Genomic DNA, 21,959 nt, shown 5'->3' with positions numbered 1-21,959 from the left:
CACTTTACAACTGTAAAAGAACTGAAATTAATATAGTACATACATAACTTTACTCACATTACGTACGAATAAAATGAGCGCAGAAATGAGTCGTTAGTTTTTCCATGTTCATGTGAAGGAGAAAAATGTAAATTCTAGATCGTGTGTAAAGAGGGCGGGAGAAAGGATAATTTTACTTTAAACTAAGACCATTAAAATTTTATTTCGTTACGTTCTTCCTAAACCAACAAATATCGCTTGCTGTTATAATTTAATCTATGCTCGTTTTGATAAAATGCATAGCTCGCATATACAACAGCTTTGGGAAAATAACCAGCCCTGAATTATATTTATGCTGGAATAAATTACATCTGCGTTATAGCTGTAACATATAAATTCAATGTTTACTTATCATAACAGATCAACAAGCAGCTTACTTTAAAAAGTCAAGTGAGACACTTTTAGTTGCACTCGGTTAAAATAATCGAATTCGTGAGGTTTAGATTTAACCCCGGTAGAAATTGTCCCCTTAAAAGGCAATATTTTAGCAAAATGTGAAACAATGCAGAAGTTCTTGAGTTGATAATTTCGTTATATTTTCCCGCTTTACAAAGAGTCAATAAACGGAATGAATCGAATCGAATAAACCAATTACAAATAAATTATGCCAGGATAAACTAGAATGTAATAACTTACTTGAATAATAGCGACTAATTTTCTCCTTTTTAGAAGTTGATATCGATAACCAGCGTAAGCAACACCAACCGCAAACACAGAGAGTAAAGCCCTGTGCAGCTGTTGTTTTTTAATATCTTCGACAAGGGAACTCCAAGGAACGCATTAATTCATCTCACGAAATGTTTACTCGACTTTTAAAGTAAGGTTATCCAATTTGTGGGATAAGTTTACTTCATGAATGATACCGTTTACAATTTACAAATACCAGGATTAAAATGGCAAGAGACCCTTTTTTCACTTTTTTAACTCCAGAAAAATAACAGCCGCTAGCATGTTGTATACATCATTTCTAATCTATGACATTTTGCCTTCCTGCATTGACATGTTTAAACTGAAAACGCAGAAAAGTATATTTATGGCGTACGTGAAGTTATCTTAGACATACGTTTTGTTGATCATGCAAACCAGTGACTAATTTGTGTTTAGTTATTAATTTATCGGTATTTATGTTTGTGGTTGTTAACCCTTTAAGTGCGAGAATCAGTTAAAATATTAATCATTTTTTATAATTGCCGTACATATTAGTTTCAACAAATTACTTGGGGTTCAGTTGGCGTCAAGTTTTTTCTTTTTTTGATCTAAAAAGAAATGTTTTTATTCTGCTATTTTTTTCAAACCTTAAGTTTTTTCTTTCCCGTATAGTTTTGCTTTAAATGGAGAGTAAAGCATTTTAGTTTAACGTTACTGTTATACGAAAACAGTTAATTTCCACAATTTCAGTCCTGTGATCGTAATATCAATTTCCATCATGTGTTAATATATGTTTATCATCATTTAACTATTGAGAATCTGCTTATCTATCAAAACAATGCGATAGTTGAAGATTTGAGTTATACAAGTTACTTTGAATATTTGAGTTCATTGAATAAGCATTTTGAAGCAAGAAATAACGAGTCGGTCACTGGCCCATACTCAGAACGAGTTTGCAATGGTGATTAATATTGGTAATTGAACTGAGTGGAGTGCAATTTGGTCTGAAATCATACGCGTGATTTCAAAATCAAACGAGCGCGCAGCGCGAGTTTGATTTGAAATCACAAGTATGATTTCAGACCAAAATTGCACGACACGAAGTTCAATTACCACTTAATTACATCCATTTTGAAATCACAGAGTATCATTGTCAATATTAATATTCTATTTGTGTTACTTCATTTCCATTTTGATGGGCTAAAGAAAGGATGCAATTTAGAGCAAAAAATGGTGCAATTTGGGAATAAATTGCACCATTTTGGACCAATCAGATTCCAAGGATCACCAGTGATTTCAAAATGGATGTAATTAATATACTTAAATTTATGGTGCGATACAAAAATTTTAGTCTTCATCCTCAGAATTAAACAGATTCCAACCTGTTTAAATATTAAATACTTCCTTTTAAAAACAGCTGTCTGTTTCAAAACGATTCCGAATTTAAGAAAACGAATCGCAGACTATAAAATTTAGCAAAATCATAGATGTCGTACGAATTAATATTCAAATTACAGTTCGCGAAATTTCTAGTTCCAATGGTACTAATGAATATCTCATAATAAAATAACCGCCTTTGTGCTTGAGAATGTATTAATATTAATCCAACAAACTAGAAGCCATCATTATCCCTTTCAAACTAGCGGTGGGTCTTCTTGCCATCGTCTGTAATCATGACGTAGTTTCCTGACGTCATATGACGCCATCACTTCTCGTTATAGACCTCAAAGGAAACATCTTAGGCGTAGGCGTACGTCAAACAGCATAAAATTTACCCGTCAGCCGTCAAAGCTATATATCCCCACATTGTCACGGGACATTTTTCAGTAAAAGTAGATTTCACTCAGTTTAGGAAATATCGGAGCCTTTGTAACCGTCAAGTAAAAAACATAGGTGCTGCCCACCTGCTGTTCTTTCAAATAAGGAATTAGCTTCAGTTTTGTAAAAGAGCGAAAAGTAATTTCTTTTAAGCCTACGGAAGTGAAATTGAGTTGTCGAAATGCTATTGGCTACGGGTCTTATATGACAAATGTTCTGCAGTAAAAGCTTTTGAGTTCTGCCTGTAAGAGGATGAGTCAAGATCTGCAATAAACGCTATGTTCCTGTGAAGAAGATCTGGTCCACTTGATATAAAAGATCCCGGTAGGTAGCAGGGCACCTCTCGCTTGGCCACAGAGGTAAAATGCCCCCAAAGCCCCTGTTACAACATTGAGACCCTTTTATAAGTGGTCCATGGATCCTGAGTCGATATTTTGTCCTTCCCTCCTTTGCACCTGCCTCCTCCAACCGGACAATCTGCATCCTCGTTGCTAGGGTTTTACCCTTGTAAAATGGGGCTTCCAATTTACAAGGGAAAAAGCCTGGGAACGAGAATCAGGTAACTTGCTTTTTAGCGAGTGCGAAATGCAAGGCACCATGGGAAGGCTTTGTGTCGATTTCTAGCAAAAAGTCATTTGGGTGAGCTTTAAGGCATTAGAAGTGCTAGATTTTCACTTTTCGTGACGAACACGAACGTTGAGAACTCAAAAATGAATTAATTTCAAGTGGAATCCGTTGAAGAACGGTTTTTGACTTGAATTTGACGTCGGATTAGTCGATTGCTCAACATTGCAAAGACAGGTTATGTTTAGATATTGTGTTGAAACTGTCATGATGATTCATTTTTAATCTATTTTACAAGGTACTAGACAGTTGACAAGAACAACCACTAAACTGTTAGGAAAGGGAAATCTTCTTTCTACCCAGGATAAAACCAGATAAAAGGAACAAATTAGAATTTCAAAAATCAGATTTTTGGACTTATTACAAATAATGTTTGTAATATACAGTTTTAACTTCTCATTGTCTAGTTCAAGTTTGTCACTATCCGCCACAATCAGCTGGTCTACGAGAGTGGAGGCTCTGAAAAGAAATGGCTGCCAACAAGGACATGTTGTGATGTATTAACACCATGGCTGGCACGTTTGCCACAGCACCTTCATGTTATAACTGTTCAGTTGGAATTGCGAAGTCTATTAAAGTAGTTGAGGCGCGCTTCAGCCGCATCTATGGTGTGAAAGCGATGGCGGAGCGACAAATCAAAACCCAGTTGCGCGTGCCCACAGGCATCAACGAGACGTTGCTCCCGGAAGTACTGGTCCGATCGTGCCAAGTGGTATTGCACCTGCGCGACTGTTGACATTTTTGATACTAAGTTGATTTTCAGTTTGTTAAGACATCCTTTTGCTTCAAGGAGCGTTTCTTCCTTCACTGTGCGGCTTTCGCGGCCGGATTTTGTGAAGCAATCCAAAAGTAACATTGCTTTTTTCATCAGCGCCATATCGTGCCATATAAAGAGCAGATTGTTCGGGTCTTCTGCGTTCGAAGCAAGCGAACAAGTCTTAATACACTGATCAAAGCATCGCTTAGCTTGTTCCACCATGCAGGACATGTGAGCCTGCTCATATTGCAGACAGCCTTCTTCATATACAAGACAGACTCGATCGAATATAGAGTCTGTGTTCTTAAGATGTTTCTTAGCAGCTTCAATACACCTCTGGGCTTTGCCCAGCTTCATTTTATCTCTTCGATAAATCCCCGCCAAGTAGCAACTCGCACGACCTTTCACCAGGCGGACGAGCAAGGTGGAAACCTGTGGAAACGCCGCCATTGCCTTCTTTACAAAATTCTCCGCGGAACTTAGTTCATTGCGATAGCAGGCAGCCATACCCTGCTCAAGAATGACAGCAATTCCAACATCTATATTCTTCTCATATTTCCTCAGCAACTGCTCTACTTGCTGATCAAATTCTTCCCACCTCCCATCATGTCGAAGTGGCAGCAAAGTTCCTATGATTTGCGCACTTTGCTCCAAAAAAGCAATCACTTCCACCGGAAGTGGCTTTTCACTTCCGATTGTAGTTGTGGACTGTTGTCCTTGATCCGGAAGTGGCGTGTGATTACCATGAACTTTTCCCGGAATTAACGTTTCTTCAGAAATCAGTTTGGGCCGATGTCTTTCCTTTCTGTTCTTTCTGAGTAGAACTTTTTGATCGCTTGCCCAATCTGAAATGTGACTTTGCTCCGGAAGTGACGTTTGATTCATGGAAATCCGACTCTGGAGAGCGATTTCTTCAGAAATCGTTTTGGGAAGGCGCTTTTGCTGTTTGTTACAATTTCGTTCGCTTGTCTCAACGATGGTTTGTACTTCATCTAATAGCTCACATGTTTGGGTGCCTGTTCGCTTCCTCCATAACGAAAACATGATTGTGTATCGACGTTTGGCTGCCTGAAAACGAAACCAGTACCCGACCACACCTCGGAGCCTATCGAATGAAGCGTCACGTTTGAATAACACACCATCTTTGCTTTCCTTTTTTCCATCCTCTCCGTATTCGCTCACAGCCACTTTCACATTGTAATGGTCCATCGTGTTCTTTGCTGTTGGCGGAGAGCAGCTATCAGCCAAACTGAATTTAAAAGCTCGGGCTGTATAACGATTTTCGCGGATCTCAAGCACCACAAGATGATCTCTGCCGAATTGTGGAAAATCCCTGGAACCCCTCCAGGAGGCAGTGGACCTCGCTGGGGCTAGGAGTACACGAAGAACAGGCCGACAACTGTCGAACATGTTCCGAAAACCACACGGATTTATCACAATTTTGTGATTGTCTCCGATAAGCGCGTGACAGGCACTAATTTCGGAATCCACAGTACTGTTAGATTTTTCATCCAAAGGCGGGATTATTCGGACAAAGTCCGCATGAATTCTTGTAGCTCCTCTAACCAGGACACGTTCTTCCCATGCGCCATATCTTTGCAACACACGAACAACAAGTTCCTCGTCCTCGGAGACTTCCGTAAGACAATCGGAAACGTCATTGGGTATCGCAAGGTCGACGAGATCAACATGTATGTTATTATTTTCACCGACTTGTAAATAAACAGTCTGAGCAACGATCTTGAGACGTTGTCGTAAAGTTTTCAGATGAGAACAATCTTTCTCACCTTCGTCCTTCCTTTGCGGCAATAATACTTCGATTATTTGTCCTCTAATTTCTCCTCCAACGACTGGTAATCGCGCCATCGTCCTGCGTTTGCCACCAAATTCATTTGCGAGCGACATTTCTAACTACGCAATAGCACGTCTTGCCTTCCCGAAGCCTTAAATCTCACAGGTTTTGGTCTCTGTCTTCTCTCTGAAGGACAGTTCGTCAGTTAAAATACATTTGATCTTGATATGTACGTAAACGTTCTACTAAAACTGCAATCAGAGCTTCGACGACCCTAGCTCGAAGCACAACTCTGTTTATGTTCAACCCGATCTCGTGATTTCTAATTGGGGTATTCCCCGAGAGGGCGCGAAAGTCACAAGACAGCTGTCGTGCTACATTTATTTTTACCGCATAATTATTCACTCTTCTTTCTGGAACGGTGGAACAATTTTAAATTTTGTTAATTTTTTTTGGCTTTATAGAAGTATGTTAAGCAATCCAAGCATTCTCTCTTGGTAAAACTAAATGGATAGCAAAGACGAAGAAGCTATTTAAATGGAAGAAAAGCCGAATTTAATTAAATTTGGAATGAAATTTTCAATTCATAATAAAATCGGGAGGGGAGGGTGCGCTGTTAGTTTTTTGGGTGAAGGTGTGCAGTTAGGACCTTGCTTTGTCCTCTTATATCAGCAGAAACCCATGCGACCTTATTCGAGACTTGTAAACAACAAAACCCCCTCTCTGACTCAGAACTAGATTCACTAGGTTTCATTACTAATGCAATAATCATTCGATACCCTATTGTTAACCAACACTCTCGGATTTTTATATCCTCTGAATCCAGCTAGACTGAAATGCTGAAAGTTAATCCAAAAAAACTATCTGCGGTACATGTAACCAATGCAGCCCCAGGTAATACAGGTATAATTTAAAATATTATTAATTTAAATCCTGGCAAGGGGAATGCGCAAAGCGCCACGACAGCAATGGATCGGAACTGAGTTTTAGTCAAGCTCGAGCAAACACCAAGTTTTGCTTCCCTACGAATTGTACATGAATTCAAGATTACCGCCATAATCATATTTATAACATATCATGAATATTGTTTCTGAAAAGCCTTCGTGTTCCAGCTCTCAAAATAAATTTACATTTCTATAGATACCTCGGAAGAACTTACGAGATCTATCGAGGACGATTACTGGTTCTTGAAGTGAAAATTACCGTTCCATTCGACAAACATACAAATTCTTTGGAAATTTTGGCTCAATGGATCGCGCCCGAATATCCTTTTATTTCCTTCTCACAAGAAGTATTACAAGATATCAGTACGTTTATTTAATAAGGTATTTGATATATGCTCTATATTACACAGTTCTTTTATATGACATTTAATTTGCCATTAAAGTTTGTTTCCAGCCTCCTTGCATTGTTTTTGCAGTAGTGGAATCGATGAAATACTGAAGATCTCAGTTGATTACATTTCATTAGCTTTTCTTATCCATACATCAATATTATTTTATGATCTGTTGTTGCTACATATTCAATACATTGAAACTGTCCACGGTTCACAATACATGTAAAACGCATCTTAGAGAAAGACGAACGCAGTTTTCTTCGCTGTTAGTCTGAAAAATCCCGGCGTCAATTTAAACGTTTTTGTCTTTGGCTCACTCAACCTTGGGTCCCACGCAATGTAAGTTGAAGTGTTTCGTGACATTAACTACTGCGTTTTGCGCACTACTCTAAAATTTCTAAAATTCGTAAGGAATCGGACTCTGATCCGGAAGAACTGATACCGCCATCACTTGCACTGATGGCATGTGTAGCAGACAATGGCCAAGGGCCGTTACCGATCGTTCCATGATCACGGTTGATAGCACGCATGTGATCGAGACGGTCCTGCGCGTGGGAAATTTCCGTGTTAAAACCCAGCTCTATCGCTCTCTCTTTGGCTAAGCTCGCAAACTTCCCTGCCTCCGAGTAACATCCTCTACGGTATTCCAGATCGGAGCTAGCCAAGTTGAACTGAATCTTAACTCCCTCCGGAATCTCTGACCAGTATTTTGTCTTGAGCGTGCACAGACACTCCTGGCCTTTGATAATAAACTCCTCGCTCAAAACGCGGTCTCGCGCGGCTTCGGTGCGGCAATCGAGCAACAACATCGCGATTTTGATCAACGCAAAGTGGTGCTTCTTCACGTAGAGATCTTTGTCTTGTAATTCCACTTTCCGACACACATCTATGCACATTTCTAGATTAAGCAGAGCCTCGTTCACTTGTTGACGGCTTCGTTGTGGTGTGCGCCCGATAAAATCCAGCAACACGCTTGCTTTCTCGTAGACGAGGAAGCTGGTGTCGATGTTCGTCTAACAGGAGCAATTGTTTTGGAAAGCGCGTTGCACATCGCGATCAGCCTCGCCAAGATTTCCCTGTCGCCTCTTAACACCGGCCCGATAACCATATCCTCTACCAGCTAAAAGATCGACGTTCGTAGCTTGAGGCATCAACTTGAACGCTTCATCGATCAATTGTAGAGAGTGCTCTAGATCGTTTCTGTAACAGGCAGCCACGCTCTGTTCCAGTTTAATTGTTATTTGCGTGTCCGTGTCTGGAAATTCAAACAACAACTCGGCTGAAAATTTCTCAAAATCGTCCCATTTGGCGTTGTCACGGCGAGACTGCAACTGTTTCATTACCCACGAAGATCGCTTGCACAGTTTCGTGCTCTCTTTAGAAAGTGAAGCTGGGCCTAATTTGAACGACGGAGGTATTTTTCTTGCTTTCTTTCCTTTGGCCTTGGTCTTGCTTCGTTTCCAAACCGGCGTTGATCCCGTTTCAAGCGTAAAGGAAATTTCACTCACTGTTTCTCCGATGCTGAATTCGTTCCCAATTTTCTTTTTCCTTTGGTTTTTTGGTGGAGCTGTTTGTAAAGCGAAATGAATCTTATATTTCGTGTCTGGCTCGTGAAAACGGAAGAGATATCCAACAACGCCAATCATGGATCTGTTTACACCACTCTTAGTTTCACTTTTGATGCGCTGGTATTGAAAATCAGGCATTTTGCGTTCGGAATCTTCCATGCCGTCGTAAGTTACTGTCATGATTATTTCGTATTTATCAGTGATACCAAAGGCTTCCCTTGTACCCTGTTGGTTCTTGCAGACCAACAGCTGGACTAAATGATCGTATTTAAAATCCGGAAAACCAGTTCGGCTTCTGCCGACACTCAATCTTCCATCTGGTTTCTGATGCTCTCTCAAAACTGGCCATGGTCCACTTTCAGTTCTATTCTTTGCGTCCCTATAACAAGAGGTCGTTGAATCTTGCATTGAACCGTAAGCTATGCCATTTAACCTCCCAATTTGCATGATTTTTGCATCAACGTTCAAGAAGACTCTTCCATCCGAAGCGACCTCTCGTTCGTTTTCAACTCCATTTCGACAGGAAGTAGCCATTTTAAACAACACTGTTCACCACTAAGACGATGTTCGGTTCTTAAACACCCGAAAACCGATCGTCAGTACTGTTCTTGTTTTTCCGTCCGAAAGTAATAGCGTTAGACTTGTGTTAAGTCGTGTGTTATGATGCATAGGAAGATAAATATCGAAGATAGAGGGGATTCCCCTTTTATTTTCGCGCGATGAGGTTAGCAAGTACCCCCTATACCACAGGCTCACTTAATTTCCGATTGATTTCCGGATACCTCACGGAAGTCACCGAAGACGACCCTGCCCTCGAGTTTGTCGGTATTACCCACAATGCAATGGTTCAACCACCGGATGCAACCGAGGCTACTTAGCGTTGGGGAGGGTTCTGTTCGTTTGATTCGCAGTGGCAGGGAATTTTACGTCGCTGTTTATCGTTTATTTGCAGCACCATGGGAAAATCTCACAATTTGCACTGTGAGGTCCAGCTCCTTGACGACCAAAGCACAACTGTGGACCTAGATGTAAGCGTTTTCTGTCTTGTCAAGTTCCAAAATGATGCTAAGGTTTTTAACGAATTGTTGTCGAGTGCAAAGTTTTTTGTATAAGCTTATGATTGTTTGTGTTTCTGTGTGATGTCTTGATGAGCCAAAAAACTTGAATTCCGAAACGTTTGGTGCTTATGTTTAGCTTAGAGGTTTATGAGAAGGTCTCAAATCGATAATGTAGCATTATTTCGCTATAATGTATATATAATTCTTTCGGTTGTGTTTGAAAATCAATCACATGCTTTGCGAGTGCTCTTGCTTGCGAGGACAGATGATCAAAGTCTTGAATCACTTTCCTCCAAATCAACATACCTGTCGTTTATCGGGGATCGAGAGGGGCTGTCTTTAATTAACGATGTATTCGTTAGAATTTGGACCGCAAAAATGCTTTAGTTCCTGCCTGAGAAGTGGGTTGCTATTGCTTTAGTTTGAATATGGTTGAATATTTGAAAAGACAATTTTAATTAAGGAGCTGTTCAAACAATATATTTGTAGAATTTTAAGCTTTATTGTGACCTTGACGAAATCATATATAGCAGTACGTAGATTCAATTGTTTTACTTTTTCTATCCAGTACTTGCATTTGAAGATGAACAATTCAAATTTTTAACCATTTACAGTGTATTTCCTTCACTGTAATACGATTGAATAAAACGAGTCTTTTGCTGAACTATCAATTCCCCACAAATTTTTTTGCCACACACATTAAAAAAAGAACTCTATGAAATACAGGTGATGAATACTATTAAGCCTTTCTCCCCAAATATTAAAAGACAAATTCTCCTATCTTGTCCCCATACTATTCTTATCAAAATACTGGGGAGAAGTTATTAAAAATAATATCAAGAAAATTCACCTTGGGTGATCATATCCTTATTTCTCATGACCTCAGGGGTTGAATAAGCATTGATATTACAAGGAGAAATTTGATGCTGATCACTGTTAGGGCTAAAAGGGTTAACACTTATCAAGGAAAATCATCTTGAATATCACCAGATACTTATGCTTACATGTAGTTTCTACTGGTGACATATGTAGCTGATGATAACCACCATTTGTGTCACTTCTTTGTGAGTGCACATGGAAACCCTTCATTGATAGCAAATGCTATTGACATAATAATCATTATTATAATCAGAAGAAACTGATCCGTCATTTTGTTTTGATTTTGATAGTGTTTGTTGTTATGTTCATGTTGCTTTTAAAAAGAGGCATTGCCATGGAGATTTTGCTGTATTTTGTTTAAAACTTAACTCAAACAGTTGATAAAGAATCTTTTCTCTAACGTAAAATCACTCTAAGAGTACCGGAGGAAAATTTTAAATTATTTCTTCAAGGAAGATCTATCAAACCATAAATTATGATTATAATATTTTCAGTGATTTATCCAAGTTTCGCAGGAAGAGTAAAATGTGCAATCCATTTTCATCTTTGCCGTCTTCAGTCAAAAAGAATATTAACAATGTTTTTTTGGACTTAAGGTTAATTGCTAACAAAACTGGTCAGGACCATTATTTAAAATTTTCCATCAAAAGAAATTACATTTAGTTTTAGATGCAAAATGACAACTTTCAATTCAACAGACAATGTTAGGTCAGTAATTCTATGTCATTTTGGGAGAAACTTCTGCCTTCTTCTGTGCAGCTATTAAGTGCCAATTTGAAAATATAAATAACTAGTAAATGCTAATGATTATGTACATCTGTATACAAATAATAGAAAAAGTGTGTGGATTACAAAGATAGACTGAGAAAGTTGCTGGCTAGGGGAGGGGTTTTCCTGCAGGATGTGCAAAGCTTCTTTTATCTTGCTCGCTTTGCAAACGGTGATTGACAACCAAAGTTGATTGATTATATGACTGATTACAGAATGATGTAGCTTACATTTTATTTTTAGCATGCACTGGCCTTTTTCAGAATTTCAAGTATTCTGTACATGTAAGCGTCACAGCAAGCTTTGAAAAAAAAATGGTTTCTTAGATTCTGTTTGACACAAATTGGCGATTCAAATGGAAAAATGATCTCTCTTAAAGGCATTTATTTGTCAAAGTATGATGCAGCAAAATTAATTGTGTTATTTCTTGGCAAGCCAACTTTATAAAAATGTGTTGGGAAGTGTAAACTGGCTTGCAAAAAGGTTTCTAGGATTGGGCCCAACAATAGCTGCTCAAGACATCAGGTGCTAAAAATGGAAATTATGACAGTAAAAATGTCATTATAACAGTGGTTTCTTCCAACCATGAGGCTTATCTTTTAACCAACATTTCTTTTAATCTACACTGTGCATTTTACATGACTTGTAAGGGCCGCCGAAGTCTGGTAGATTCCATGCCATCAAGCTTGCACGTGTCTGTCAATAACAATAAAACTGAAAACAATTCCTGGAATTACAAGCAAAAACACTGAAAATTTGCATATGCATAGTGATAACCACTAAATGCCATAACGCTTCATACATTTGAATGTATTTCTGTATTATTTCCATTGGATTAAGCCAAGATAGAAACATTTGAATGTAAAAAGGAATTGCCAAGTTGAAAACACCAGCAAGATATTGGTCACATGCTAGGACCAGGCAACCAAAATTGTTCACATTTATGAAGTTTCATTCGGTAACAGCACAACACGAGGAACATGGATGCTTGCTGTTTGTCATTTGATCACTATGGGAACCAGAATGTCCCACTTGTACCCAATTCTGCTAATTTTGTTCTTCGAAAAAACCCGGGAATGCTTTGTGTTGAGTCACAATGTTTTGTTGATTGGCAACCAGGTAAAACCATAAATAGAACTTACACTTCCATCTTTGTGTTGCTTTGCTTATTGGAAGGAATTTAGTGGGAGGAAAGTTTTACTGTTTTGCTCATTTATCAATCAGTCAAACGACAACAGGGTTCGTACAGGTCATGGTAAACCTGGAAAGTCATGGAATTTTAGAATTTCATTTTTCAGGCCTGGAAAGTCATGGAATTTAGGTGTGGGTCATGGAAAGTCGTGGAAAATTATGTTTAATATTGAAAAGTACACAATATATATTGGGTCTTTTTTGCGTAGAAAATAATAAAAACATACCCAAAATGAAAGATGATTTCCAAGAAAATGGTCAAATTTAGGTCTTTGAAAACTTGGAGAAGTCATACATGTAGAAAAGGTCATGGAAAGTCATGGAATTTCAAAAGCTCAAAAGAGTACGAACCCTGGACAAGCTCATTGCTTTTTTGGCCTGACGAGACTCAATCCTTGACTTGATCCTTGATTACTGAGCCTTGATCTTCTAGTTTTGAGGATAAAGGATTGAGTGGAGGATTGGGACTCTAAATAGACTGTCAACTTACTTTTAAACAGTACTGTAAGCAATTTAACGTGCTCACACCTTGTCCACAAATTATTTTAAAATGGCAGGTTTTCTAAGCATGGTACCAACATGTAGCAATAATGAATATTCACATACTGTGGGTGTACATGTACATTACTGTACATGTTAAATTAACTCTCTTATGAGTTTTAGCCTTGTGGTGCAGACGGTATACGGCTGGTATAGTGTACTCAGATCCTGATTCACCATTGATGGTCTAGAACAAGGAATTGGGTGCTAATTCTCAGACGGTACACTGTATTTACGGGTGGTTGATTCTGTCTTTGGCACAGGCTGATGAGTTTCTGGTAATTAATTAATTCACAACTCTGGTACAGTACATGTATTTTAATCAACATTAATATTTCGCTATTGTAATTTTTTTCCCTTTTTATTGCAGAAAAATGCAAAGGGCCAAGTGCTATTTGACAAGATCTGTGACAAAATTGAATTGGCAGAAAAGGATTATTTTGGTTTGCGGTACATTGATGAGAAAGATGGCCAGGTAAATGGAACAGACTGAGAAAAAATTAGAAGTACAGTGTATTTGTATGGAGTCATTGGAGCATACAGTGTAACAATACTAACATCTCACCCCAAAATTGCAACAAGATGCTGTTTTTGGCAAGTAGGCATTTTTCATCATCATCTTTCAAAATATCTCAAATTTTGGAAATTTACAATGTAGTTTTTGTGATGTCAGTTGACACTTTAGTACTTTATACAAAAGATCTGAATGTGGAGATTGAAATCATTTTGCCAGATTCTGATGCCATACAGTGCAGCTCAGAAATAAGCGAACAACCATACGCAAGTAATACGCGTATGCGTATCGCGTCATACGCGTATGCGTATAGCGTCATACGCGTATGTCCTGCCTTTGTTATTCATTGCCATACCTTTGCTTTATGTGGCGTTGTCTTGCACAACAAAAGAAACGGTAAAGTAAAAGCGACAACCCGCAGCACGAAATTTGAATAATATGAATGACGACAGGAAAATCGGCGAATGACATAAACTAAACATGACTGAAACAAGGTGTCCAATTTCGAAGCTTGCTCGCTTCGCAAACCCAACGATAAAAAACCTTATTACCGACTTGCTCTTTTTTGTCAATCTAATTCTTCGAGAAAAGGAAGATAGTTTATCGAATTAATATTACTTGCTGGAAGAGCGTTAACACAAACTTCCCGTTCGTTTTGTCGCCACTGAACAAGAACGGCGGCTGTCGTATTTATAAACTTGGCTCGCTTTACAAGCGATGATTCGACAACCAGCCGATTAATATTTCTTTTACTGAAACGTATTCGGTAGGAAAATAACTTTTAGCTCACTCATTTACACTATTTGTGGAAACAGCGCTAAACAAGCATGATCATAAGTATACGTATTATAAACACCTTTTGTTGATGGTTACATATCGTTAGCGGTGGTCGGCGCGGCAGGATAAATTTGCATATATATTATCAAAACAATAATCTTTCTTTGCTTTGCGAATATTGCTCTTTCCAAAATACCTCCAACATAAACAAAGCGCCTTAAATATATATATTTTTTAATTCCTGGTTAATTCCCAGGTCTTTGGGAACGAAAATGACTGATAACTATAATTGTTGATTCCGAACGATGATGTCAACATTCTTGTCCGGCTTCGAACACGCGAAAGGAAAAAAAAAATGTAGACTAAGACAACAAGTTACTAATAGCTAGCTGTTTTATTTCACTTAAAGGATCTTTTAATTATTTTACACATTTTGAAAACTCGAACAACTAAGTGGTTTTCGGTTCTAACAAGAAAGCTATCATTCAGTTACAACTGTGTTGAAAAGTTTTAAAATGAAAAAAAATAATAATAAAAAGTTAAATGCTACGTGTTTCCGAAACTTTCCTGTTTCGCAAATATACATCGATCGCTTTGCGACAGTCCCGCCATAAACGTTCTGGATCCGATGATGGAAAATACTTAAAAACAATTTCCCTAATCTTATGGATCTTTTCAGTATTTAGGGGAAGTTTCTTCCCAACACCCCTAACATTTCGCCCTTCCAATTCACTGGGTAAAAAGAAATGGCGCAGCAAGTGCGCCGCAAAGTTCTTCTCAGAATTCGACTGAGATTGCAACATGAAAATAATAGAATCGTTCTCCAGGCAGCTTGAAGATTCTTGGATGACTGGCGTTGGCGGTTCCGCTTCTTCTTGGAAGTTGAACTCAGCCCGGTTGTAGTCACGCGCGAGGGGAGAGCATCAGGCTACTAAGGCACACAAAACCAAATGGCTCCTTTAGGAGCCACCAATTGTAACAAAAGCCATGACCAACAATAAGTACAGACCAGCCAGTGCTTTGTAAAATGTTTGCGATCATATTTAAGCTAATTGGATTTTTCTGCATGGAAAAAGTTTTTTTTAACACGCACCGGCGTGAGTCCATTGTGAAGTGTTTATGGTATTTGTGGCGTCACGGCAAGAACTGAAAAAATGATATCTCTGGTTCTCTTTGGCAGAATTCGCTGATTCAAACTGTAAAATGCTCTCCATTCATAGACAAGATTTTCCTACAAAGTTTCTGTGATGCGTCGATAACATTTATTTGATTTTCCTGCAAAGAAAAGTTTTGGTTTTTCAGCACGCGCCGGCGTGAGTTCATTGTGAAATGTTATTGTCTTTGAAGCGTCACGGCAAGAACTGAAAAAATGATATCTCCGGTTCTCTGTGACAGAATTCGCTGATTCAAACCATAAAATTCTCTCCATTCATAGACAAGATTTTTCTTCAAAGTTTCTGTGATGCTTCGATAACATTTATTTGATTTTTCTGCAAAGAAAAGTTTTGGTTTTTCAGCACGCGGCGGCCTGAGTCCATCGTGAAATGTTATTGTCTTTGAAGCGTCACGGCAAGAACTGAAAAAAACGATATCTCCGGTTCTTTTTGGCAGAATTCGCTGATTCAAACGGTGAAATGCTCTCTCTTCAAAGCCAGGATTTTTTTCAAAGTTTCTATGATGCGCCAATCACATTTTGTGAACATTATGCGCCGAACATTATGCGTTATTTTTTGGCAAGTGAACGTTTATAAAATAATGCTGCCGCGAGCGTACAGTGCAGGCCAGAATTAAGCGAACTATGCAGACGCGTTTTATACGCAGCAAAAACGCGTATGCGCGTATTTTTAGACGCGTCTAACTATGCGCGTTTTTGCCATTGTTATTCATCGTTGTAAGTTCTCTTTGTGTGGTATTGTCAAATAAAACAAAAGAATTCAACGGGTTAACAACAAACATAAATTAGCATTTTATGAAATCAACCAGCGACAGCTATCATATTTCGAATCTTGTCCGCTTTGTAAATCTTCATAAATACTGGCGACTTAAAAAACAACTCCTAGCCGATATTGAATATCCAGCGTATGTTATAGAAAAGATAAATCTAAGCGAATTAGTCGAACACTACTTGTTCGAAATCAAAGCGCTCTGTGCGCGAAATTTGATACATGTGCAGGAATGTGGTTGCCTAGCACGTGACTGAAATCTTCCCGATGTTACCAGCGTGGCAATTTCTTCCTACGTCGAAATGACGGCTTATCTCAGATTAGTTGTGTTTTGTAATATTAGAAGAAGCTTTTAATCTTGCAAAAGTTGCTATTATGGCTTTATCCAAGTGAACGTAAATATAGGACTTCATCAAGCGTTGCGGTACTCAGTAGACTCTCAGTTTTTTACATTTAGGTTTGTTCCGGGAAATCGATCTTATCGCTCACACTAGACCCGAATGAAATTTTGCAAAATTGAAGTTTCCTATTTTACCCTAAGCCGTTAACCAACGGAATTGTCTTGGATTTTTAAAGTCAACTAAACGATTACATTTTGCGGCCGGAGATACTAAATGCTTGAGGTAGAATGAGGGAAAGTTCACGGTAAGTCAGCAAATCTGAACCGAAGCGCGCGAGAGGAGCGAAGTCTGTTGAAAATCATTTGGCGGATTGACTGATTTTATTCCGGGTCGTTATTTATTTGTTTATTCTATATGATTTACCCACAAATACTGTATAATGCTCGAACTACCCGAATCATCATTGCGGCAAGGAATAAATAAGAATAGCGTTTAGAAATATAAACAAACAAGTTTAATCCTTTCACGGTCTACGTACGCAGAGCTCGTTTCGCAAAGCCAGACCTTTAAATTCTGCACTTTCGGCGTTTTATTCCTCTTTTACTTGTCACACACAGAAGTCTGACTGTTGCAGTCTTGATATCTTCAATTCTCATTTTTATTCTACAGATTTTATTCATCATTTCGTTTCGTTTCGCAAAATACAGCAAACCTCGGCGGCAATTTTTTTACATGTAATTCTTCCATGCGCTCAATAACATGGAGTTGTTCTTGCGCTGAGCCAGTTCTACAAGAAAGTCGACAAGTGTAGTCATACTTTGTCAAACCCTTCTGAAACGCTTTTCCCAGGCGATTCAAAAGAACAATGAAAGATCAACAATACGAAAACAATGAGCTGGCTCATACATACTAATGCGTCTGACTAGACGCGCATCTGCAGATTTTTAGACGCGTATACGCGTCCGCAGCAGACGCGTTTTACGCGTATGTTTTGGTTCGCTTAATTCTGGCCTGCACTGTAAGCTGAATTGCAGCTCAAGAAACCGAGTGCTTTAGAAAAGACAATAAAAATATCAAGTGGTTCCCTCTTAATGTGAGGCTTATCATTTTGGCAACATTTTTTATTTAATGAGGAGATTTGGGCAATACTTGATACTCATGCACTCGATATGATGCTCGACAGCGGTCAACAACAAACAGTCGATATAAACACAAGACGATCGACGGACATGCAGCTTGACCACCAGTTTTTAGCTAATTTGAAATGCCCATTGAAATCAACAATGACCTTTTCATAATAGAAGATACAATAGGCTAGCTCATACATACTAATGACCGCGTATGCGTATAAGTCAATACGCGTATGCGTAAAATTCAATACGCGTATGCGTATATACGCATACGCGTATTATACGCGTTTTACGCGCATATTTTGGTTCGCTTATTTCTGAGCTGCACTGTATGATCACTTATAAAATAATAATTATGCCGTTCATCTTTTGAGCCCTTACAATTTTTAGTATTAATTTGTTTACATGTACATTATGTATACACGTAACTGTATTCTGCTGTAAGTTGTTATAATCAAATTTTAATATTATTGATGTACTTGTCTGTCTTGTTTAAACAGTATAACTGGTTGGATCCTTTGAGGCCAATCAAGAAGCAGTTAAAACATGGTAAGTTAGATTTGGTTAGCCATTAAATGGGGATATAAATCTCGTTTTCCTTTAAGGTGAATAACATTTGATTGGTGTTAAATGAAGTCTGATTCCAATTAATTCTTTTAGTATTCCTTTGGCCACTTTGTTGACACACAAACACTCCAAAATAATGGTCAATTTCTATAAATAAATGAAATTTGTCTTTAATTTTGCGGGTTTTGGTTGTTTTGTTCCATATAAGTGATGATTCAAACTCAAATGCAAACTACACTTGTAATTATAATAATTATAAAACGGTCAGTGTAAAATGCAGACTGCAGACTGCAGACTCGGGGTAAAATGCAGACCGAACACTGCAGACCAGGGGTAAAATGTTGACTAAATTAAATTAAATTTTGTTAGGTTGGGCAAGTTGTATCCCGGAAAGTATTCAATCATTTTAAACCGTTAGAACTGTTTTCATTTTGGTCCGTCTTTTACTTCAATGTTGAAATTTGTGGAAATTGTAGCCAATTTACCTGCAGATTCCACAGATTCACTGGACAAGGAAGAGCCGGCCACATCGGTGGAACAAACAAAAGAAGCCTTTGAGAAAACTTTCATGACGGCGATGACGTCACTTGCAAACAGAATGCTTTGAAGTGAACTTGATTTTCCAATCGAAAAGACAGGGTCCAGAAGAGTTCAATTCAAGTTCAATTTGATCGTAGACTGCTGAGTTTATATTGTGTTACGATTGCGTTACACAAAATATTTACCGCCTGCCAAATTACTGTGAGTTGCGCCCGGGAGCCGGTGATTGCGGTTTGTGAAGTAAAAAAACAACATGATTGAAAGGATATTTATGACAGTTTTATGGCAAAAAGGAAAGAAAAAAACGGTTAAATTGGATTCAGGAGTTCATTGTACAAAGCCATGATCGAATTGAACATGAGTACATGATGGAAAAGGGAAATACTTTGATCATGTTGATGTCTATACGGTTTGCAACAGTGAGCATAAAAACCGACTTGTGAGGTCGCGACGCAGTCCTTGAGTGTTTTAACTTTAAAAAGATAGTCTTTATAATTTTGTCTGCATTTTACCCCGAGTCTGCATTTTATCCCCAGTCTGCAGTCTGCAGTCTACAGTCTGCATTTTACAGTGTACACTGACCGAATTATAAATTAAAGCACTTTTGAATATTACAACCTTTGATTTCTTGACTGAATTTATTAACTATTTATCTACATGTAAATATAAGCCTAATAATTAACAGTTATTCGCCCAAGGCAAAGTACATGCAAATATTAGTGAATAATATTCACTAATATTTACTAAGCCTGAGGCGAATAATTGTTTCAGTATATTATTACTCACTCAGGTGATTATCAGAGAAAAACAAGAACCGTCCGAAGATTGTCAATTTTGTTTGTTTGTTTCAAATTGTCATGCGTCAATGAACAGAGACACACAGTCCAGATGCCAATTGATCATTAAACTCATCGTTAGTGGCTGAGCTTGGGGGTTGGTGCCTGAAAGACCGGTTGTGCCACGGGTGAAGTGAGCTAGTGAGCTAAGCGAGGTGCAAAACCATGGCAACCCTGTGAGCGGCAACCAACCGGCACCATCACACTGATAAGATCAGTGGAGAGAAAACAGAGAGTATACAAATAAAAATACTTACCACATGCACCAAACAAACCATACTTTCCAAAGGGTGGGAGGGACTGGGAGCAACAAACTTAGACAGCACAAGCTCCGGCAAGTGAACAGATGCGAAATGAATTGGCACAAACATGTGAGCTGTAAGAACCCAGGGGCCCCTGCAAAGTAGGGTGGCTGCCCCGCATGTCCCAGCCATGCGGGCACCGCTGACCAGCACTTGCCTCGATATTAACTTTGCCTAAATTACATTTAGCCACATATAAACTGCTCATGCCTCAGGCAGTATGTCAGTATTCTTAACTTCTCTGACATTTCAATAAGAAAAAGCATTCAATCGACTTCTTCAGTGAATGAATGTTGGGTATCTCCAATCCATTTCCCAAAATACAGTACCGGACAGAAGAAAGCTAACAGGGAACGCGATACTGGAAAATTAGGGAACGGAAAGTGGAACGCTTTGGGAATGCAAAGCAGAACGCTTTAAGAAGGCATTCAGCGCAGGGTTCTCTGTTAGATTTCTTCTGTCCGGTACTGTACAGTACCGCTCGAAACTATGGGACCATTTGCACGCGGTAAAACCTCGTCTTTGCCGAACGTGATTGCCGCGAATTCACCGCGGTGGGACGAAAACCGCAACCGCGGCAAAGACGAAAGCAACCGAAAGCCGCGGGGAATTAGACGCGGCAATGCCTCGGTAAAAATACAATAATGACTAATTACTATTGTCAGGGTATTGTCAAACATTATCTCACCTTTCATCCTAAAGAAGCCCTCAAACAAAAGAATTTGTAAAGACTCACCGAGTCGGAAACCGAACGACCGATAACAATTCGTTTGGCAGTCACCGACGAAAGTTTCTTTTCTGCATTTGGGACATGTTCAGTTTTTGTCACGCTACAGGCAATAATCACAGAGCAAAAGACATAGTTTCAGTTTAATTCTTGCTGTTTACGCCACACAGTCAAGAAAGATATTCTATTCGTTTGAGAAACCTCCTGATAACCCTTCCTACTGATGTAAAGTGCGCAACAAAGTTCAATCGAAATAGCGACGCTGAATTCAAAATATGCAATCGGATTTCAGTGCGGACGCGGAGAAAAGCAAAGTGAAAATCCCTCCAAATGTAATGCCAATGTAATCCGGATTCGAAAAACTAAAACTTCGTAATAGATTTGATTCGGTATCGAGTGTGAGCGATAAGATCGATTCACTTGGAGCAAACACTAACGCGGAAAATTACCGCAACGCTTAACGTATTTCTATTAATATTTACTTTGGATAAAACGAAAACAGCAACTTTAGCAAAAGTGAAAAGCCCCTTCCGATGTTTTAAAACGTTGAGAGAAGCCGTCGTTTGGACGTAGAAAGGACAGTGCCATGATGAAAACACCGGGAAGATTTCAGTCACGTGCTAGGCAACCAAATTCCTTCACGTGTATCAAGTTTCATTCGGCAACAACACAACGCGGAAAAAAAATTAGTAAGTTAATTTACGGCGATTCTTGGTAGGAAACCTGGACTCTTGCAGTTTGTTATTCAGCCACAACGGGAGTAGTAGTGCCTTTTCACTTATGCCCAACTACGTTCCATTGTAATTCCTTCAAAAAGACGTGGAAGCGCTCTCTTCTTTCGTCGACTAGCATTCGAGCTTTCACTGACCTTTGCAGTTTGCGTTGCTTCGCGTATCGAAAGGAATTGTGCGAGTGAAGTTTAATGAATTGTTTTGCACGTTAAGCAAATAATTTTTGGCATAATCCGAAATATATTATTACATTTACCAGTTCAATTCACGAGTTCGCTCACAGAGCGCTTTGATTATTTCCCTTGAGAGCGAGTGCGCTTCCGTGAAATTTATCACACCTAAAACCCGACAATTCGCTTATTGTCCTCGAAGAACATGAAAACAAAGCGAACAATAGCCTATTCAAACCCAACCGCGTCCTGCCTTTCACCGCGGCTTAAGTCAACCGAAAAAAACCTAGGTGAAACCGAGGTTTTTATTGCGGTTAGACGAGGTTTTGCCTAGGTGAAACCGCAGATCAAAACCGCGAATCG

At 38.9% G+C, this 21,959-nt stretch overlaps 5 protein-coding genes across 5 annotated transcripts in view; 1 reads left to right on the top strand and 4 right to left on the bottom strand.

The window, feature by feature from the left end:
- The window catches only part of LOC146458596 (uncharacterized), a 47,385-nt gene extending 46,424 nt beyond the window's left edge, over window positions 1-961 (bottom strand). The window contains exon 1 of the mRNA XM_085090460.1: window positions 676-961. The gene's annotated coding sequence lies outside the window, so the exon portion shown is untranslated. The remainder of the gene's footprint in view (window positions 1-675) is intronic.
- Window positions 962-3,140: 2,179 nt separating this feature from the next.
- LOC146458595 (uncharacterized) lies at window positions 3,141-6,795 on the bottom strand. The gene has a single exon (XM_085090479.1). The coding sequence runs from the start codon at window positions 5,789-5,791 to the stop codon at window positions 3,680-3,682; it is 2,112 nt and encodes a 703-aa protein (XP_084946605.1). The 5' UTR covers window positions 5,792-6,795; the 3' UTR covers window positions 3,141-3,679.
- A 185-nt stretch (window positions 6,796-6,980) lies between these two features.
- LOC146458594 (uncharacterized) lies at window positions 6,981-7,910 on the bottom strand. Its single transcript, XM_085090481.1, has one exon. It carries the CDS (start codon window positions 7,908-7,910, stop codon window positions 7,398-7,400), a length of 513 nt encoding a protein of 170 aa, XP_084946607.1. The 3' UTR covers window positions 6,981-7,397.
- LOC146458593 (uncharacterized) lies at window positions 6,981-9,116 on the bottom strand. The gene has a single exon (XM_085090480.1). The coding sequence runs from the start codon at window positions 9,114-9,116 to the stop codon at window positions 8,028-8,030; it is 1,089 nt and encodes a 362-aa protein (XP_084946606.1). The 3' UTR covers window positions 6,981-8,027.
- Window positions 9,117-9,442: 326 nt separating this feature from the next.
- LOC146458592 (band 4.1-like protein 3) overlaps window positions 9,443-21,959 on the top strand; it is a 31,113-nt gene continuing 18,596 nt past the window's right edge. The window contains exons 1-3 of the mRNA XM_085090449.1: window positions 9,443-9,610; window positions 13,389-13,493; window positions 18,224-18,272. Of these exons, the coding sequence (XP_084946575.1) occupies window positions 9,539-9,610; window positions 13,389-13,493; window positions 18,224-18,272 (226 nt within the window). The 5' untranslated portion in view covers window positions 9,443-9,538. The remainder of the gene's footprint in view (window positions 9,611-13,388; window positions 13,494-18,223; window positions 18,273-21,959) is intronic.

The sequence above is a fragment of the Pavona decussata genome, unplaced genomic scaffold (genome assembly GCF_977016875.1).
Source record: "Pavona decussata unplaced genomic scaffold, jaPavDecu1.1 SCAFFOLD_232, whole genome shotgun sequence".
NCBI classification, from domain to species: domain Eukaryota; kingdom Metazoa; phylum Cnidaria; class Anthozoa; order Scleractinia; family Agariciidae; genus Pavona; species Pavona decussata.
The sequence above is the reverse complement of the archived record's forward strand: the minus strand, read 5'-3'. Positions and strand labels throughout refer to the sequence as shown.